Source organism: Scyliorhinus canicula, chromosome 2 (assembly GCF_902713615.1).
Source record: "Scyliorhinus canicula chromosome 2, sScyCan1.1, whole genome shotgun sequence".
NCBI lineage: Eukaryota > Metazoa > Chordata > Chondrichthyes > Carcharhiniformes > Scyliorhinidae > Scyliorhinus > Scyliorhinus canicula.
In genome coordinates, this window is record NC_052147.1 from 166,621,441 (window position 1) to 166,638,012 (window position 16,572).

The following is a 16,572-nucleotide window of genomic DNA, read 5'->3' on the forward strand; positions in this document are numbered from 1 at the left end:
TAACCACTTGCTGTGTGAAAACCTTTTTTCCCCTGTTGCTGTTATTTTTCACCAATCACCTTTAATCAGTGTCCACTGCTTCTGCTGCCAATGAAAAAAAAGGTTGACTAGACTTCTTATGATCATGAACACTGCCTTCAAATCTCTGCTTAATCGTCCCTTCACCAAGGAGAACATTCCCCATCTGTACACGTGGCTGAAGTTTTTCATCCCTGGAAACATGCTGGCGAATCTTTTTTGAAACCTCTGATGCCTTCACATTTTGTCCAAAGAATGGTGACCAGAATTCGACACAATACTTCGACTGAGGACAAAGCAGGCTCATCATAATTTCCGTGTTTTTATACTCAGTGCTCCTAATTATAAAGCCAAGGAACTCGTATGCTTTAGAAACTGCTTTCTTAACCTGCCCTGCCATCTTCAATGATTTGTACACATGCACCCCAGATCCCTCTTCCCCTGCCCACTCCTATGCTTGATTGTTTATTGCATCTCCCTGTTCTTCCAACCATAATGAATCACTTCATACTTTTCGGCATTAAATTACATCTGCCATATACTCACCCATTCAATTGGCCTGACTAAGGTCATTTAAAGTTATACACGATCCTTCTCATGGCTCACAATTCGCAAATTTTGTGTTATCTGTAAATTTTTAAATTGTGCCCTGCACAGTGAAGCTAAGGTCATTAATATTGATCAGGATAAGCAGTTGCCCTAACTCTGTGCCCTGGGGAACCCCATCATATCTTATTCCTGTGTGACAAAGATCGCCACTATTCTGTCTCTTACTGCTCAGTCAACATTGTGCTCCTTTGACCACTGTCCCTTTCATTCCATGGCCCTCATTTGCTGACAAGTTTGTTATGTGCTACTTTATCAATGAAAACTCCAAACAATAAAAAAATAACATTGCAGATGGAGTCTGAAAGTACAGAAGTAATAGATATGACAATGAGCAAAGCAATTAGTGTGGGTTTTTCTTCTTCACGTTGGTTAATTTAGGAACTGAGCTGGCTGGGTATACTTTGGGAATAGGTTCTAGGAAATAGATTTTGTAACCATTGCTGTTTTGAAACAGTTTGAATGTAGAAAGCACGATGGACTCTCCCTCTTTGTTTTGACACGACAAATAAAATGAAACTAAAGCAAAGTGAAGAGAATCAGTGACATGTCAAGCAACATGTCAAGTGATGTGTTTTGTTCTCTTTTTGCTGATGTTCAGCATCAAATCATATGAATAACAAAGGAACAGAGTAGAGAGCATTTTGTACAGCATATATATATCACACTGTACAATGTGTTGCTCTGTTAAAGCAGTTACTCATCTAACTGTGAGCTCAAAATGGCAAAGGCAAGAATCAAATTGTTTTTTTCTCAGGATTTAAGAGTTCTTGATTACTGTCGCTAGATTTTCAGTTTATTAATTTATCTTGTCTTTTTCCACAGATTATCTTTTACGAGGACAGGAACTTCCAGGGTCGGCACTATGAGTGCAGCAGTGACTGTGCTGACCTGTCCTCTTACTTCAGCCGCTGTAACTCCATGCGTGTCATGAGTGACTGGTGGGTGATGTATGAGAAACCCAATTACATGGGATACCAGTATGTTCTGAGCAGGGGAGAATATCCTGACTACCAGCGCTGGATGGGATTCAATGACAGCATCGGCTCATGTCGCACCTACCCATATGTAAGTTTGTTGTTTACACATTCTGCTCTGATTGACATCAAATTGACTCACTGAGTGGATGAATTCTAGAGTCATTTAAATTCAATACACATTTCGATTTGAAAAAGCTTATTGAATTGGAGGTTTAGAATGTTGATTTAGACTGTGAATCTGTTGGATTTAATTTTTCATGCAAGTTGTTATTGTTACATAGTGGGCTGTTTACTTATTCTAACTTGTTGTGATATTTCAAGGCCAGTTTTCTGATGAAATACCTCAGTTTCAGTGTGAGCATAGCATCGAGACACTTAGTCCCACTTTATATTGCAACAAAAATACATAAAAGTGTGTTCAGACAGACATCATGTGCTCAATAATAATTCACAGCATTAGACTTCTAGTCAAATTATTCTATTGTTTATGTTGCCCTCACACATTCTTCCCATTTCCCATAAACATATAATGGTGAGGAAGTTAATATGTTCCAGACAATCACAGACATTGCTGAGTAAATGGTTCCCAGTCCACCAGCCCATTATCTGTGACAATGTCCTTACCTCAAGCACATTTATACAATGCATTACTGCTCAGCAGAACGATGGGGTGGGCGTTTTCGGCTATGCCCTCCCAGCGACTGGAAATTCCCGTCCAAGGTCAACAGACCTTTACATCGTCCTAGTCCCGTCCATGGCGATCTTGCAGCGGGTATGGCCAAAAACCTTGGGGCTATAACTTCCTGGCTCCACAGCATAGAATGTGAGGAGTTTGCCAAAGATATGCTGGGGAATTCTTCTCAGATGTCCACAGCTTTGTGTGGCAATTGTGCAGAAGTCCGAACATTCCCCAGACAATTGAGTTGGAAATCGCCTAACAAAATTTTAAAGTTACTAACTTTGGATGGATCTGCCAGTTTTACATCAATAACTACCTGACTGGACCCAACCTGCTCCCTCCTCCCTGCCCACCCCACCCAGGAGCTTACCCAACCTAACTTGATCCAACCACCCCTCCACCACCCCACCACCGCCCCAACCCTTCCCCCGCGGTGGAGGAGAACCGCCCCCACCTCCTGGGGTTCACCAGAAACCCCAACATCCCTGGAGTGGATTTGATCCACCTTGTCCTCCCTCCCACCGCCCCACCTTTTCCGAAACTTTGCTTAATCCTCATTGGTAATGAGATGATACTTCAGGTATTCCCTTCACACCTACCAGCTCCATTTCTATGCCTATATCAAATATATAATTCATGCTATCGTCACAAATATGCTTTTCCTTCTATCACAGTACCGAGGTGGAAACTACAAAATGAGGATTTACGAGAGGCCTGACTTTGGAGGACAGATGATGGAATTCATGGATGACTGTCCATCTGTCTATGATCGTTTCCGTTACCGTGACATCCACTCCAGCCATGTGATGGACGGTTACTGGACCTTCTATGAACATCCCAACTACAGAGGCCGACAGTACTTCATGAGACCCGGTGAATACAGGAGATACAGTGACTGGGGCGGCTTCAACTCAACTATCGGATCTTTCAGACGCATGAGGGATTTCTAGATTGTTCCTGACAAATATGGCTTTGTTTTTCAGACAAAAGTGTCAGCAGAATAAATATACATAACTTAACTGCTTTTTCTCGCAATTTGTGTTTGGATTGAGTGGGAAGAATACCTGGCACAATTGTTTCAAAATATCTTCAGGATGATAAAAGGCAAATTTGGGCGAATGTGTGATGACTTCCCATTATACACCCTGCCTAACTTTCCATTGATGCTGAATTGAAGTTGAGAATGGCATGCTAATTATCTCTACGATGATGACGATTAGATAATCCAATTTCATGATCACGCAAAACTAATCTCTATGCCACTTCTCTAGGAGCAGGCAGAAGTTCAGTTCCTTATGATTACTGAGTCTAAAATATGGAAGTCAGAAGAAACATCGGTTAAATAAATAACAGTCGATGGCTGTGCCCTTCTGGATTTGTGTTTAATCTGGGGCTGGTTTAGCACAGGGCTAAAGAGCTGGCTTTTAAAGCAGACCAAGGCAGGCCAGCAGCACGGTTCAATTCCCGTACTGGCATCCCCAAACAGGTGCTGGAATGTGGTGACTAGGGGCTTTCACAGTAACTTCATTTGAAGCCTACTTGTGACAATAAGCGATTTTCATTTTTCATAATCACAATGTTAATGGCGATAGCAGTGAGAACTTTGTGCTTTGCATTAACACATGAAAAATTAACTCTCAGTTGCCGTGAATAGTAAAAACCCAGTTCATCTGGGTTCATACACATCTGACTCTTTTTTTCCACCAACATTCTCACCAGAACGTCCCAGTCCCAGAGCTTTTCTGGTTTTGACAATTTTGTTACAACTCATTTCTATAAATCTTTTCCATGAAACACAGTTCAGCCCTGATACACCCTCAACTCGATAGAGGGAATATTTATTTTAAATGAATAAAGCAAAGGAATGGAGCAAAAAAAATTTCTTCACAACAGGCATTGACCTAATTCCACCATTCGTGCAAAATACATCAGCTGTGACTCCTGCCCTGAACTGTGATTCAAATACATTATTTTCTGAAATATTTATTTCCTTTTTCTCACCGTCCACTGACACCGTCTGAGCTATATATTTCACTTTAAAGGTTTCAGACAGACCCCGATTTAAACAAAGCAGCTTGCTAAATATCTCCAATAAAGTGACTGACATCAAACTACCTGAACCACAACAAATTATTTTTAAATCTGACAGCCAAACTCCTTCTTGATAATTGCAGAAGATGTTTCTATTTCTTAGAGGACTATTTGTGACCAGCAAGCTCCCACAAACTGTAAAGTGATAACGTCACGATAATCTGTTTTTTGTTCCATAAGATGGGTAATAAATATTGGCCAGGGGACAGGGCTTAATCCTACTGTTCGTGATGTGGAAGACATGAGTAATATCCCAAAAATTATAGAGGGTCAGGGGGCTGAGTTGAGTATGGTTGCCATTACAAAAGAGATGGTGCTAAAAAAGCTAAAAGGTCTTAAAATTGCCAAATCTCCTGGCCCCGATGGGCTACACCCTAGAGTTCTGAGAGAGGTGGCTGAAGAAATAGCGGAAGCGTTGGTTGAGATCTTTCAAAAATCACTGGAGTCAGGAAAAGTCCCGGACGATTGGAAGATCGCTGTTGTAACCCTCTTGTTCAAGAAAGGATCAAGACAAAAGATGGAAAATTATAGGCCAATTAGCCTAACGTCGGTTGTTGGTAAAATTCTAGAATCGATCGTTATGGATGAGATTTCTAAATTCTTGGAAGAGCAGGGTCGGATTAGAACAAGTCAACATGGATTTAGTAAGGGGAGGTCGTGCCTGACGAACCTGTTAGAATTCTTTGAGGAGGTGACAAGTAGGTTAGACCAGGGAAACCCAGTGGATGTGGTCTATCTGGATTTCCAAAAGGCCTTTGATAAGGTGCCACACAGGAGGCTGCTGAGTAAGGTGAGGGCCCATGGTGTTCGAGGTGAGCTACTGGCATGGGTTGAGGATTGGCTGTCTGACAGAAGGCAGAGAGTTGGGATAAAAGGTTCTTTTTCGGAATGGCAGCCGGTGACCAGCGGTGTCCCACAGGGTTCAGTGTTGGGGCCGCAGCTGTTCACCATATATATTAATGATCTGGATGAAGGGACTGGGGGCATTCTAGCAAAGTTTGCCGATGATACGAAGTTAGGTGGTCAGGCAGGTAGTGCTGAGGAAGTGGGTAGGCTGCAGAAGGATCTAGACAGTTTGGGAGAGTGGTGCAGGAAATGGCTGATGCAGTTCAACGTGAGAAAATGTGAGGTCTTGCACTTTGGAAAAAAGAATCCAAGCATAGACTACTTTCTAAACGGTGAGAAAATTCATAATGCCAAAGTACAAAGGGATCTGGGAGTGCTAGTCGAGGATTCCCTAAAGGTAAACATGCAAGTTGAATCTGTGATTAAGAAAGCGAATGCAATGTTGTCATTTATCTCAAGAGGGTTGGAATATAAAAGCAGCGATGTGCTGCTGAGCCTTTATAAGGCTCTGGTTAGGCCCCATTTGGAGTACTGTGTCCAGTTTTGGGCCCCACATCTCAGGAAGGACATACTGGCACTGGAGCGTGTCCAGCGGAGATTCACACGGATGATCCCTGGAATGGCGGGTCTAACATATGATGAACGGCTGAGGATCCTGGGATTGTATTCATTGGAGTTTAGAAGGTTAAGGGGAGATCTAATAGAAACTTACAAGATAATACATGGCTTAGAAAGGGTGGACGCAAAGAAACTGTTTCCGTTAGGCGAGGAGACGAGGACCCGTGGGCACAGCCTTAGAATTAGAGGGGGTAAATTCAGAACAGAAATGCGGAGACATTTCTTCAGCCAGAGAGTGGTGGGCCTATGGAATTCATTGCCGCGGAGTGCAGTGGAGGCTGGGACGCTAAATGGCTTCAAGGCAGAGATAGATAAATTCTTGACGTCGCGAGGAATTAAGGGCTACGGGGAGAATGCTGGTAGGTGGAGTTGAAATGCCCATCAGCCATGATTGAATGGCGGAGTGGACTCGATGGGCCGAATGGCCTTACTTCCACTCTTATGTCTTATGTCTTATGGTCTTATGCTCTGGTCTTTGACATCCACCGCAAATGACAGACAGGACCTCGGTTTACAGTCGCATCTGAAAAATGACAGGCGTGATTGAGCAGCCTCATCGTGCCCGACTTGCTGTTGGGTCGAGGCTATTGAATATCACAAAAGTCCTGCAGTTCGATTCACTCTGCAAAATCCGGTAGAATCTCGCGAGACGTTTTGAGCTGGACCAGATCCAGGCACACATATTTAAATGAGTCAGGTGCCATTGCTGGAGTGCTGAGGGGGGTCAAAAGATTGTTCTGCCTTTAAAAACGGTGCCCCAATTCGCAAGTAGTCTTCCTGCACTGAAGAGTGGCCTCTACAGGGACTTCCTCATTGAGGCCAAAAAAACTGACCGAGTGCCATTGAATAGTGGGGTCTTTACCGGCACTGCAGGCACCTCCAAAATGCAGCACTCCTTCAGTACTGCTGTAGCCATCTAAGATGGTCACCTGCAAAGGACCATGGGAATTATTGCCAACCCAGGACTCAGACAGATACAGAGCCTATGTGTATCTGAAACACAGGTAACCAGACCTGATCGAAACCCCGCTCGTTTGCATTTGAATGGGCCATTGTCTCAGGACAATAGAACTCCAATCAAGCAACCGGTACAGCCACAGACTGATCGGCGCCGTTCTCCTTACTCAGAAAGCCCAACTGCCAAGGTCAATGACCGCTAAGGACCCGCCCAGCCACCAAGGCACCCACCCCTTTATTGGCCGACATCAAAGTGAGTGATCAGAGCCCTGTTGAACTATTGGGTCCAAGGTTAAGGACTGCCCCAAGGAGCATGGAATCCCAGAGGGATAAAAGAGAGCACAGCCATGTGTTCTGTCACCTTTGGATCTGGCCTGTGCCAACCCAATCGTAGCAGGAACAGCCAGCCAAGTTCAAGACCAATGATCGCTACCTGATGGATGAGCCAAGCAGAGACAGAGCCACTTTCTTCGAACCAGCCAAGTGAAATCCAGATAAAGGCCTTATCCATTTGCTCAGTGCCGGTCGCCCTGAAGTTAAGTATAGGTTATTGTAGCTGATAGGTGTAGTTTAACTCGTATTAGATATTGTGTTTGCATGTTGACATAACTCTTGTGTATGTAAATAAACCATCTTTTGAACCAACTAACTGGTTGTGTGGTCATTTGATTGATATAAGGGAAGGCTTGTGGTTCACCAACATTATTAATTGAGCAACACTGCTCTGGATATCAGCCTGGATTGTTGCGTCTGAGTCTTAGATTGGGACTTAAACTCATTTTTTGTTTCTTTTTTAAAAAAAATTTAGATTACCCAATTATTTTTTCCAATTAAGGGGCAATTTAGCGTAGCCAATCCACCTACTCTGCACATTTTTGGGTTGTGAGGGCGAAACCCACGCAGACACGGGGAGAATGTGTAAACTCCACACAGACAGTGACCCAGAGCCGGGATCGAACCTGGGACCTCAGCGCCGTGAGGCGGTTGTGCTAACCACTAGGCCACCGTGCTGCCCTGGGACTTAAACTCATGCTCTCCGGCCCAGAGATGACACTGTAATGCCTGAGCCAGCACTCTATATTTGAATTCCCTTGTTAAAGGTTTGATTAAATCTGCTTCCAGCACTATTTCAGGTAGTGTGTTCCAGATCATGACATTCTTCTGCCTGAGAAACAATTCTGCTGGTCTCCCCCTGAATTCTTTTATTTTAAATCTGTGTCCGATGATTACCCAACCTCTCTGCCTGAAACCAATTCATCCTTATTCACTCAACCCAAAGGCTTCATGGTTTTCAGTTTCTTTATTAAAATCTCCCCTGAATCTTTCCTGCTCTAAGAAGAGCCAATCCAAGCTTTCTAATGTCTCAGTGTAATTAAGATCCCGCATCACAGATACCATTCCAGTTAAACCCTTTGTCATTGCTTCAAATACTTGAAATCCCTTCTAAAGTAAATTAAGAATGATTATATCTTGGCTTGAACATAGACAGATTATGATCAAGGGGTGCAAGATGTTGTCATGTCCAGGCTCACTGACGGAAACATTATTAATGTGACAATGCCCAAAAGTTCCAGTCTCTATAGATCTTCAGAAGAGGACATGTGATGGAAGCTAAGCGTTAGGACCCTGAAATTCTGATATGTGGTCACACGTGGGAATTGCCTGGGGAATTCACAGTGCTGATGGGCAATTCTCTGCTGCCCAGGAATTTCTCCAATTATGAGCTAGCATTGGAAGCTTGCACAGAACCTTGCAACTTCCCTTAATAGATACCCAAGAAATGTTAAACAGCCCATCCTGATCCTACTTCCCAACTCAATTAGGCCCCCCCCAGACTCAACTATACTAGACCACCTGTTTACCCCACAACTACCCAACTGTGCCCACAACCATACCCGCCTACCCACAGATAACGTGTTTACACCCTGACCAAAGGCAGTGCAAATAGTGTGACAGGCCGAGCTTAGGAAGCAAAACAAACCACTTGCTCGTGGCAATAGTGTCATCCTTTGGAGTAAAATGAGTGAGGTCATCAAATATAAATAAGAGAAAGTGCAATGAAGCAAAAGCCGTGAAGCCGAAAAATAGTGGGCGCGATTCTCCCAAAACGGGAGAAATCGTAAAGCTGCAGTTTGGAAGATTCTAACCCGCGCGTGCGCGGGTGACGTCATCGCGTTTTGCGCGAAACCCGCGCATGCGCGGGCCGGGTTGCCCCTCAGCCGCCCCGCGAATGGATACTGCGGGGCGGCGGAAGGACAAGTAGTGCACGGGCATCGGGCCCGCTGCCCGCGATCGGTGCCCACCGATCGCGGGCCCATGGCACCCTTGGCACGGCCGTGCCAATCGGTGCCATGGTTATTAATAGCGAGTTTGTGACGCCGTTTTTACGAACGGCAAGACCAGGTGTGTTTGCCGTTCGTAAAAACGGCGGAAAGGGCTGGGACTTCGGCCCATCTAACAGCTGAGAATCGCTGCCGGCCGTAAAAAAACGGCGGCAGCGATTCGGGTCGGGACTTCGGCGGGGGGGGGGGGGGGGGGGGGGGGGGGGGAGAATAGCGGGAGGGCGGCAAAAATGTCGGGAAGGCCCTCCCGCTATTCTCCCACCCGTCGTGGGGGCGGAGAATTTCGCCCAGTGTACCAACAGCCATCTTTCTTTTTTCTTTCATGGAATGTGGGCATTACAGGCATCATTTATTGTCCACCCAAATTGCTTTTGAAGTGAATGGCTTGTTTGACCATTTCAGAGGGCATTTAAAAGACAACCATATTGTTGTGGGTCTGGAGCCATATGTAGGTAAGGATGGCAGATTTGCTGCCGTAAAGGACATTAGCGAACCAGATGAGATTTCACAGCAATTAACAATGGTTTCATGGTTATTATCAGACCCTTATTTCCGGATTTCCTTTTGAGATGATCTTGGTGTGACAGGAATACCTGATCCAAGTGGAAAGCATGCCCAGCAGGAAGAGCAGAGTGCCGCCAGGGTGCTTTAAAAATGTCTGCGAATCTAAATTACATGTAGCTCACAGACAGAAAGAGAAAATAACAAGGCCAAATCAAATCCATGAAGTGGAAAAGCCACAGATAAAACAAATAATCTTCAGAGGAGAAGTTAAATAGTTGAAAATAATTATCGGAGCATTAAATTGAAAGTTGATGGTCATCCCACAGAATTCAAACCAACTACATCTTGGTGCTGGTGATCCGGTATTACCTGATAGAGTAAATTGGCTTAAAATGATCATGTTACTGCCATTCTGCATCCAGTTGCAAGGCTGGGGAGGGGCTACACTAAATGCAACAGGCAAGATTAAGAGATAAGGGGTGCGATCTACTGTCCACGTTGCGCCCGAACAGGATCGCGACGCAGCCGGTAGATGCTTCCAGGAGAGACCTCTCCAGGCTTCCCGACAGTTGTTGCGCATTGCGAGATCTAACCAGATCTCATGAGATGTCGCAATCTGGATCCCACCTATGACGGATGAGTCCAATCTTACAGGGTGAAGTTGGCTTATAAGATGACTTTCCACTCCATTCACAGGATCGAGCAGCCACCCAGAATCTACTGGCCTCACCGAGGAGACCCAGCCGGGCGCCGTTCAGCACTGGTCCCCACAAACGGGGACCAGGTGGAATTGTACCTGGGGGCTCCCAGACAATCGGAGACTCCCCGGTGTTTTATTTTGGTTAGATCGCGTCCAAGGATAAAGCAATTATGGAACCCCTGTATATTACACAGAACTGAGATTCATCATTATTGAACAGAAAAACATGCTTAAGTTGTAGATAATTGATGAAATTGTTGAAGCGCTGCCCAGTAATGTATGGGAAATGAATTCCCACCCCTATTTTAAGGCTCAAGAAAGCTGAAGATAGAATATCACATACCAGTAAGGATAGATGCCTATATGTCTCTTCATCGTGAGGATAATCCCCACCCACTCTTGGACAGAGTCAAGGGCGAATTGTTATATCTCTCCAGAAACCATACTGAAAAAGGGTGCTCTGGAATGGTCACAGTACCAAAGGCTAATGACTCAATAAGAATTTGTGTGGAGATAGCCAATTAAATTACAGTGGAGCACAAGATCCACCCAATGGCATCAGTGGGTGAAGGTCTCGCCAACTTAGCTAAAAATCACCTTTTTCACAAAATTGGATACGGACAGTGTTAATTGCCTCTGGACAAATAATCAACGTAGCTAACAACTCTTGCCCCCCCCCAATTGGTTGTTATTGTTTTTTAAAATAAATTTACAGTACACAATTATTATTTTTTTCCAATTAAGGTGCAATTTAACATGGCCAATCCACCTAACCTGCATATTTTTGGGTTGTGGGGGCGAAACCCACGCAGACATGGGGAGAATGTGCAAACTCCACATGGACAGTGACCCAGGGCTGGGATTCAAATCCAGGTCCTCAGCGCCGCAGTCCCAGTGCTATCCACTGCGCCACCGTGCTTCCCTGGTTGTCATTGTTTTAATAAGTTACCATTCGGAAATGCTTCTGCTTCCGTAATATTTCAAAGAACGATGGGGTGAATTCCTTGTCTCCCCAGCCATGTGTTCCTCGGTGGCGTGCTGTCACCAGCAGCGGAACTCTCCATTCCTGCAGTCAGTCAACGAGATTTCCCATTGTGACCACACTGTGTCGCCGGGAAACCTGTAGGGAAGCTGCTGGCAGAATGGAGAAACCTGTCAGTGGAGAAATCACCCCGATGTCTTAGACGCTGAAAGGCATAGAAGAAGTAATATGCCATTTGGACGCTTATCCTGTACATGGTCAATCAAATGTCGAGTCATACAGCACAGAAAAGGCCCTCTGTTTGTCGCATCTGCACCTGTCAGAAACAACCATCTATCTAACCCCATTTTCCAGCACTTGGCCCATAGCCTTATATGCCTTGGGATCGACAATGCACATCTAAATACTTAAATGTCATGAGGGTCTTTGTCTCTGCCATCCTTTCAGGCAGTAAGTTCCGAACCTCCTGCCCCTGCCCTTAAATCAATGTCCCCTGGCCATTGATCCCTCCACCAAGGGAAAAAGCTTATTCTTGTCTACTCTATCTGTGCCCTTCATAATTTTATACATCTCCATCATATAGCCTGTAGGTCTCTTCTGCTCCAAGGAAAATAACCCAAGTCGAGCCAACATTTTTTCATAACTAAAACTCTCCAGCCCAGGCAACTACCTGGTAAATCTCCTCTGCACCCTTTCCAGTGCGATCACATCCCTCCTATAATTTGCATTCCAGAACTGCACACAATACACTAGCTGTGGCCTAACCAATGTTTTATGCAGTTCCAGCATAAACTCTCTGCGCTTGAACTCTATGCCTGTGAGGGCAAACTTTAAGGTTCCACAAGAAACAGATTTGACATTGAATGACAAACATGAATTTATGACGGGCATGATAACATTCTTCAGGCATTGTGCAGGATTTGGGAAGTTGTGCTAACCCGCAGAAAAGCTAGGTGATTAGAGTATTTGCAGTCTAGAAACCAGCATAAAATTACAAAGACTCCTTGGATAGTCAATCAAATCTTGGGTTGCTCTTTTTCACCTAAAGAAAATTGCAAAAAATAACACCGACTATTCTCATGAGATATGATTCAGTTGTCGAATATGTTGAAGGGAAGTGCGAGACAACATTAGATGCACTGTCGAGATTACCAGTGGAAGGAGTCAAAGTGGAAGATATACATTTATTAAGGAAGTGGAAGTATATACTTTCCTCATTGCCAAACACTTGCCAGCTGCTGAGTTTACAAGATATTAAGTAAGCACAACAACAGAATTACAAAAGCATCTAAATAAAAGGGTATTGACAGAACAGATGCCTGGATTATATTCCAAATAACCCAGAATTTTGCCAATTCTCAGGATGTAGAAAAAAACATCTCACAATCATGGATAATTCCTTTGTTTTTAACCTCTAAAACACTTTGATTTGACAGCCTGCAGACAATCCACCAAAATCACTTGGCAATAGTGAAATGCTGAGTAAGACCCAATAATAATTTGAGTGGCCAGCCATCAGTCACCCCATTCTCAAATTGCCATACATGTGCAATGAATAGTTAACAGTAGAGCGAACAACTGGCACCCTCCACTTTTTCTTCGAGGACATAGCAGTTCTTGGGAATGGATTTATTGAGTTTCAAAGGCAAAGTTTTCACCATTTCTGTTAATTATTATTCTAGATGGTTTGAAGTGAGTAGACGAAACATCATCTTGATGGAGGCAGTCACTAAGAAGAAACTTTGCACACATGTCATGCTAGATGTTGTGGTCAGACAATGGTCCTGACTTCGCTAATGATTTGTTCCACAACTTTGCACAGGAATATGTGGCTGGATTCTCCGTTTCAGCGGCTAAGAGTAAGCCTCGATCATAAAACCAGGGACGGGATTCTCCGTTGCCCAACGCCAATATCGTAATCGATGATAGGGCATAGAATCCCTTCAAATGTTCAAATCGGGGGCGGCACTGGTTTGATGCCGGTTTTCAAGTTTCTGCCCCCCTTGGAAATGACATAATTGCGATGAACGCCGTTGAAACAGCATGCTCCGTCCCTGATGGGCTGAGTTTCCAGACCGCGCAGTTGACATATGGTCTGAGTGGTTGGGAACCAGGTCAAAATCAGCGCCGAAACCTCAGCGATTCCGGAATGGTGAGGGTCTAGCAGCAGCAGCTCCCATGCCAAAAATGGCCGGAGATTGACAGGGTCCGTGGCCGTGCATGCACACGGCTGACAACCTGCAGCGTGTGGTGATCCAACCACTGTATATATGTGTGCTTGCAGTAGGGGGATGTATGACCGTACCTGTATTACAGGTTTCTCCGGTAAGCCCCTGCCGACTAGCTCCGTCCACAGGGAGCTGTATAAATATTCGTAAGTTTCACTGAGATGCCATTCTACAGCTGCCGCCGGAGGAATAGCATCTCACTGTAATAAAGCCTCTCTTGTACATCACTCGGGTCTCTGTGTGCAATTGTTAGCGCCACACAACGGTCGGCGTACAACATGCGACCCCACAAGCCACCTCCTGGCCACTCATTGGCCGCTCTCCACCAGACCCCCCAGCCCTCGTGGAAGCAACTCTTCCCGGCCAGTAGCACGGATCCTGGCCGAGTGTGGTAGCGCTGGACACAGTCCGCAGCTGCCACACCGGGTTCCTGACTGCTCAGACCACATGTTAACCGAGCGGTCGGGAACTTGGCCCATCAGGGACGGAGCATCACCAGAGGGGCTTCCGATGACGCGCCAATGCCGTTTCAATGGCGTGTGGTGCATGATGTGATGATGCCATTTCAGACGGGGCGGAGACTTGAAAACCGGCGCCGCCCCCGATTTGAACATCTGAAGGGAATCACCGATTACAATCTCGGCTTCGGGCAACGGGGAATCCCGCCCCTGGTTTTATGCACAGGGCGTGTTAGTTAAAAGGGTTTTCAAACAATCAAGGAATTGATGGAAAAAGAATGAAGATATTAACTTAAATCTTAACAACAGAACCACCCCATTAAAAATGGGTTCTCATGATCAGAACTGGTGAGCTGTTGGCTGAAAACACAACTTCCAGCTCTACAGCAAATACTAAAACCTAACATTACCTCAAATGATCACGAGAATCAGGAAGTGTGAGGAGCAACAAAGAGACAGTCAAACTCTGGATTTCAACTTCAGGCACAAAGCACAACACCTTCCGCATGTTCCCCGCTGAGGCTTCTCATAAAACATAGTCAACTGTTTCTTACAAAACACGGGCTAAGCATGCTCGCTACGAGACTTTGTTCCCAAATGGTTGAATCGAGCCCCACTAGTCCAAACTATCGCATTCTGGTAGCAGCACTTCCATTGTGTGCAAGCACCATGTGTGCCCATGTGCTGCATACTGGAATCATCAGCAGATAGAGCTTGTTGCCTAGTAACCACCCTCTGTTTTGACCTGAGTTTTCAGAGTAAGAAGTCTGACAACACCAGGTTAAAGTCGAACATGGTTGTTTCAAACACTAGCTTTCGGAGCACTGCTCCTTCCTCGGGTGAATGAGTTTTCAGATGCAGCTGTCACAGCGGACGGCTGAAGGGTGAAGACATCATGACATTTGTTAGGACAGTACGGTAGCACAGTGGTTAGCACAGTTGCTTGACAGCTCCAGGGTTCCAGGTTCCATTCCTCGCTTGCGTCACTGTCTGTGCGGAGTCTGCACGTTCTCCCCGTGTGTGCGTGGGTTTCCTCCGGGTGCTCAGGTTTCCTCTCACAGTCCAAAGATGTGCAGGCTAGGTGGATTGGCCATGCTAAATTGCTCTTAGTGTCCGATAAGGTGAGGTAGGGTTACTGGGTTACTGGGTTACGGGGATAGGGTGGAGGTGTGGACTTAAGTGGGGTGCTCTTTCCAAGAGCTGGTGCAGACTCGATGGGCCAAATGGTCTCCTTCTGCACTGTAAGTTCTATGACATCAGACATCAACCAACATAATTTCATGGAACCATTAAACAATTCCAGCTCTTGAACCAGCAAGTCATGTTATGAGCGCGTTCACCCTTCAAGAGCAACACTCCAAGTTCCTCTTTGCTTCATTTTTCACTACTGCTCCAATCGTCCAATTCCCTTGGAAAATCTCAGAGTGGAGCATTCCAGATCATTTATTCTTAATGCCCTTGTTTAGAAAAGCCTCAGAACACAAACTGCTTTAGTCACCACCTACATAACCTGCCCTCCCACCTACAATGATGTGTGCCAATACACCACCGGGTACATCTGCTCATGCAGATACCCCTGTGATTAGTATCCTATATTTTATGTGGCCTCTTTATATTCTTTTGACCAAAATCAATCGCTTCACACTGCTTTCGATTAATTTTCATTGTGTTTGCCCATTCCAGCCTGCCTCGGGCCATTTGAAGTTGAACACTATGCTTCTCATAGTTCGGCACCATGGTCAAGCTCATTAACATATATTAAGAATATCCAAAACTAAACATCGCAGCGAACACCGCTATATATCTTCCCACAGTGTTTCACAGAACTGTTCGCCAACACTCTGTCTCCTTCACCCATGGGTTTCAAATTTGCTAAAAGTTTGGTTCTATATCAATGAAAATTATGAACAATATAAGACCATAAGTATAGAAGCAGAGTTAGGCCACTCGGACCATCGGGTCATCTCTGCCATTCAATTATGGCTGATATTTTTCTCAGACCCATTCTCCTGCCTTCTCCCCATATCCCCTGATCCCCTTATTAATCAAGAGCCTATCTATCCCTGTCTTAAAGATAAAATTGGAGATGGATTCTTAAAATATAACAATACTGGTTGGTGCACCTGTACATTGCCAGCTAAACTACTCCACCATCATTCACATGCATCATCACATTGATGTCAACTTATGTGAAAATGGACAAAAACAGAGCAACAAATCCATTTACCGTTGTACTGTCACTGCTAGTAGTTACGCCAAGGAGCAAAAACACATTTTAGTTAATTTAGCAACCGAGCTACCTGGATATATGTTGGAAAGAAATTATTGAAAATTGATTTTGTAACCATTGCTGTTTGAAAACAATTTGAATGTAGAAAAAACAATAGACTCGCCCTCTTTGTTTTCACACGACAAATAAAATGAAACGAAAGCAAAGTGAAGAGAATCAGTGACATGTCAAGCAACATGTCAAGTGATGTGTTTTGTTCTCTTTTTGCTGATGCTCAGCATCAGATCATATGAATAACAAAGGAACAGAGTAGAGAGGTCATTTTGTACAGCG

At 44.8% G+C, this 16,572-nt stretch overlaps 1 protein-coding gene across 1 annotated transcript; it reads left to right on the forward strand.

Annotated features, from left to right (window-relative positions):
- Window positions 1-1,298: 1,298 nt before the first annotated feature.
- Window positions 1,299-3,302, forward strand: LOC119961391 (gamma-crystallin S-1-like). The gene is made up of 3 exons (XM_038788784.1): window positions 1,299-1,354; window positions 1,450-1,692; window positions 2,958-3,302. The coding sequence occupies exons 1-3, from the start codon at window positions 1,346-1,348 to the stop codon at window positions 3,231-3,233; spliced, it is 528 nt and encodes a 175-aa protein (XP_038644712.1). The 5' UTR covers window positions 1,299-1,345; the 3' UTR covers window positions 3,234-3,302.
- Window positions 3,303-16,572: the final 13,270 nt, after the last annotated feature.

Bases quoted from the DNA above. Each gene is read 5' to 3' on its own strand.
- LOC119961391 (XM_038788784.1), top strand. The intron at 1,693-2,957 runs GTAAGTTTGTTG...CTTCTATCACAG, and splicing joins CATGTCGCACCTACCCATAT to TACCGAGGTGGAAACTACAA.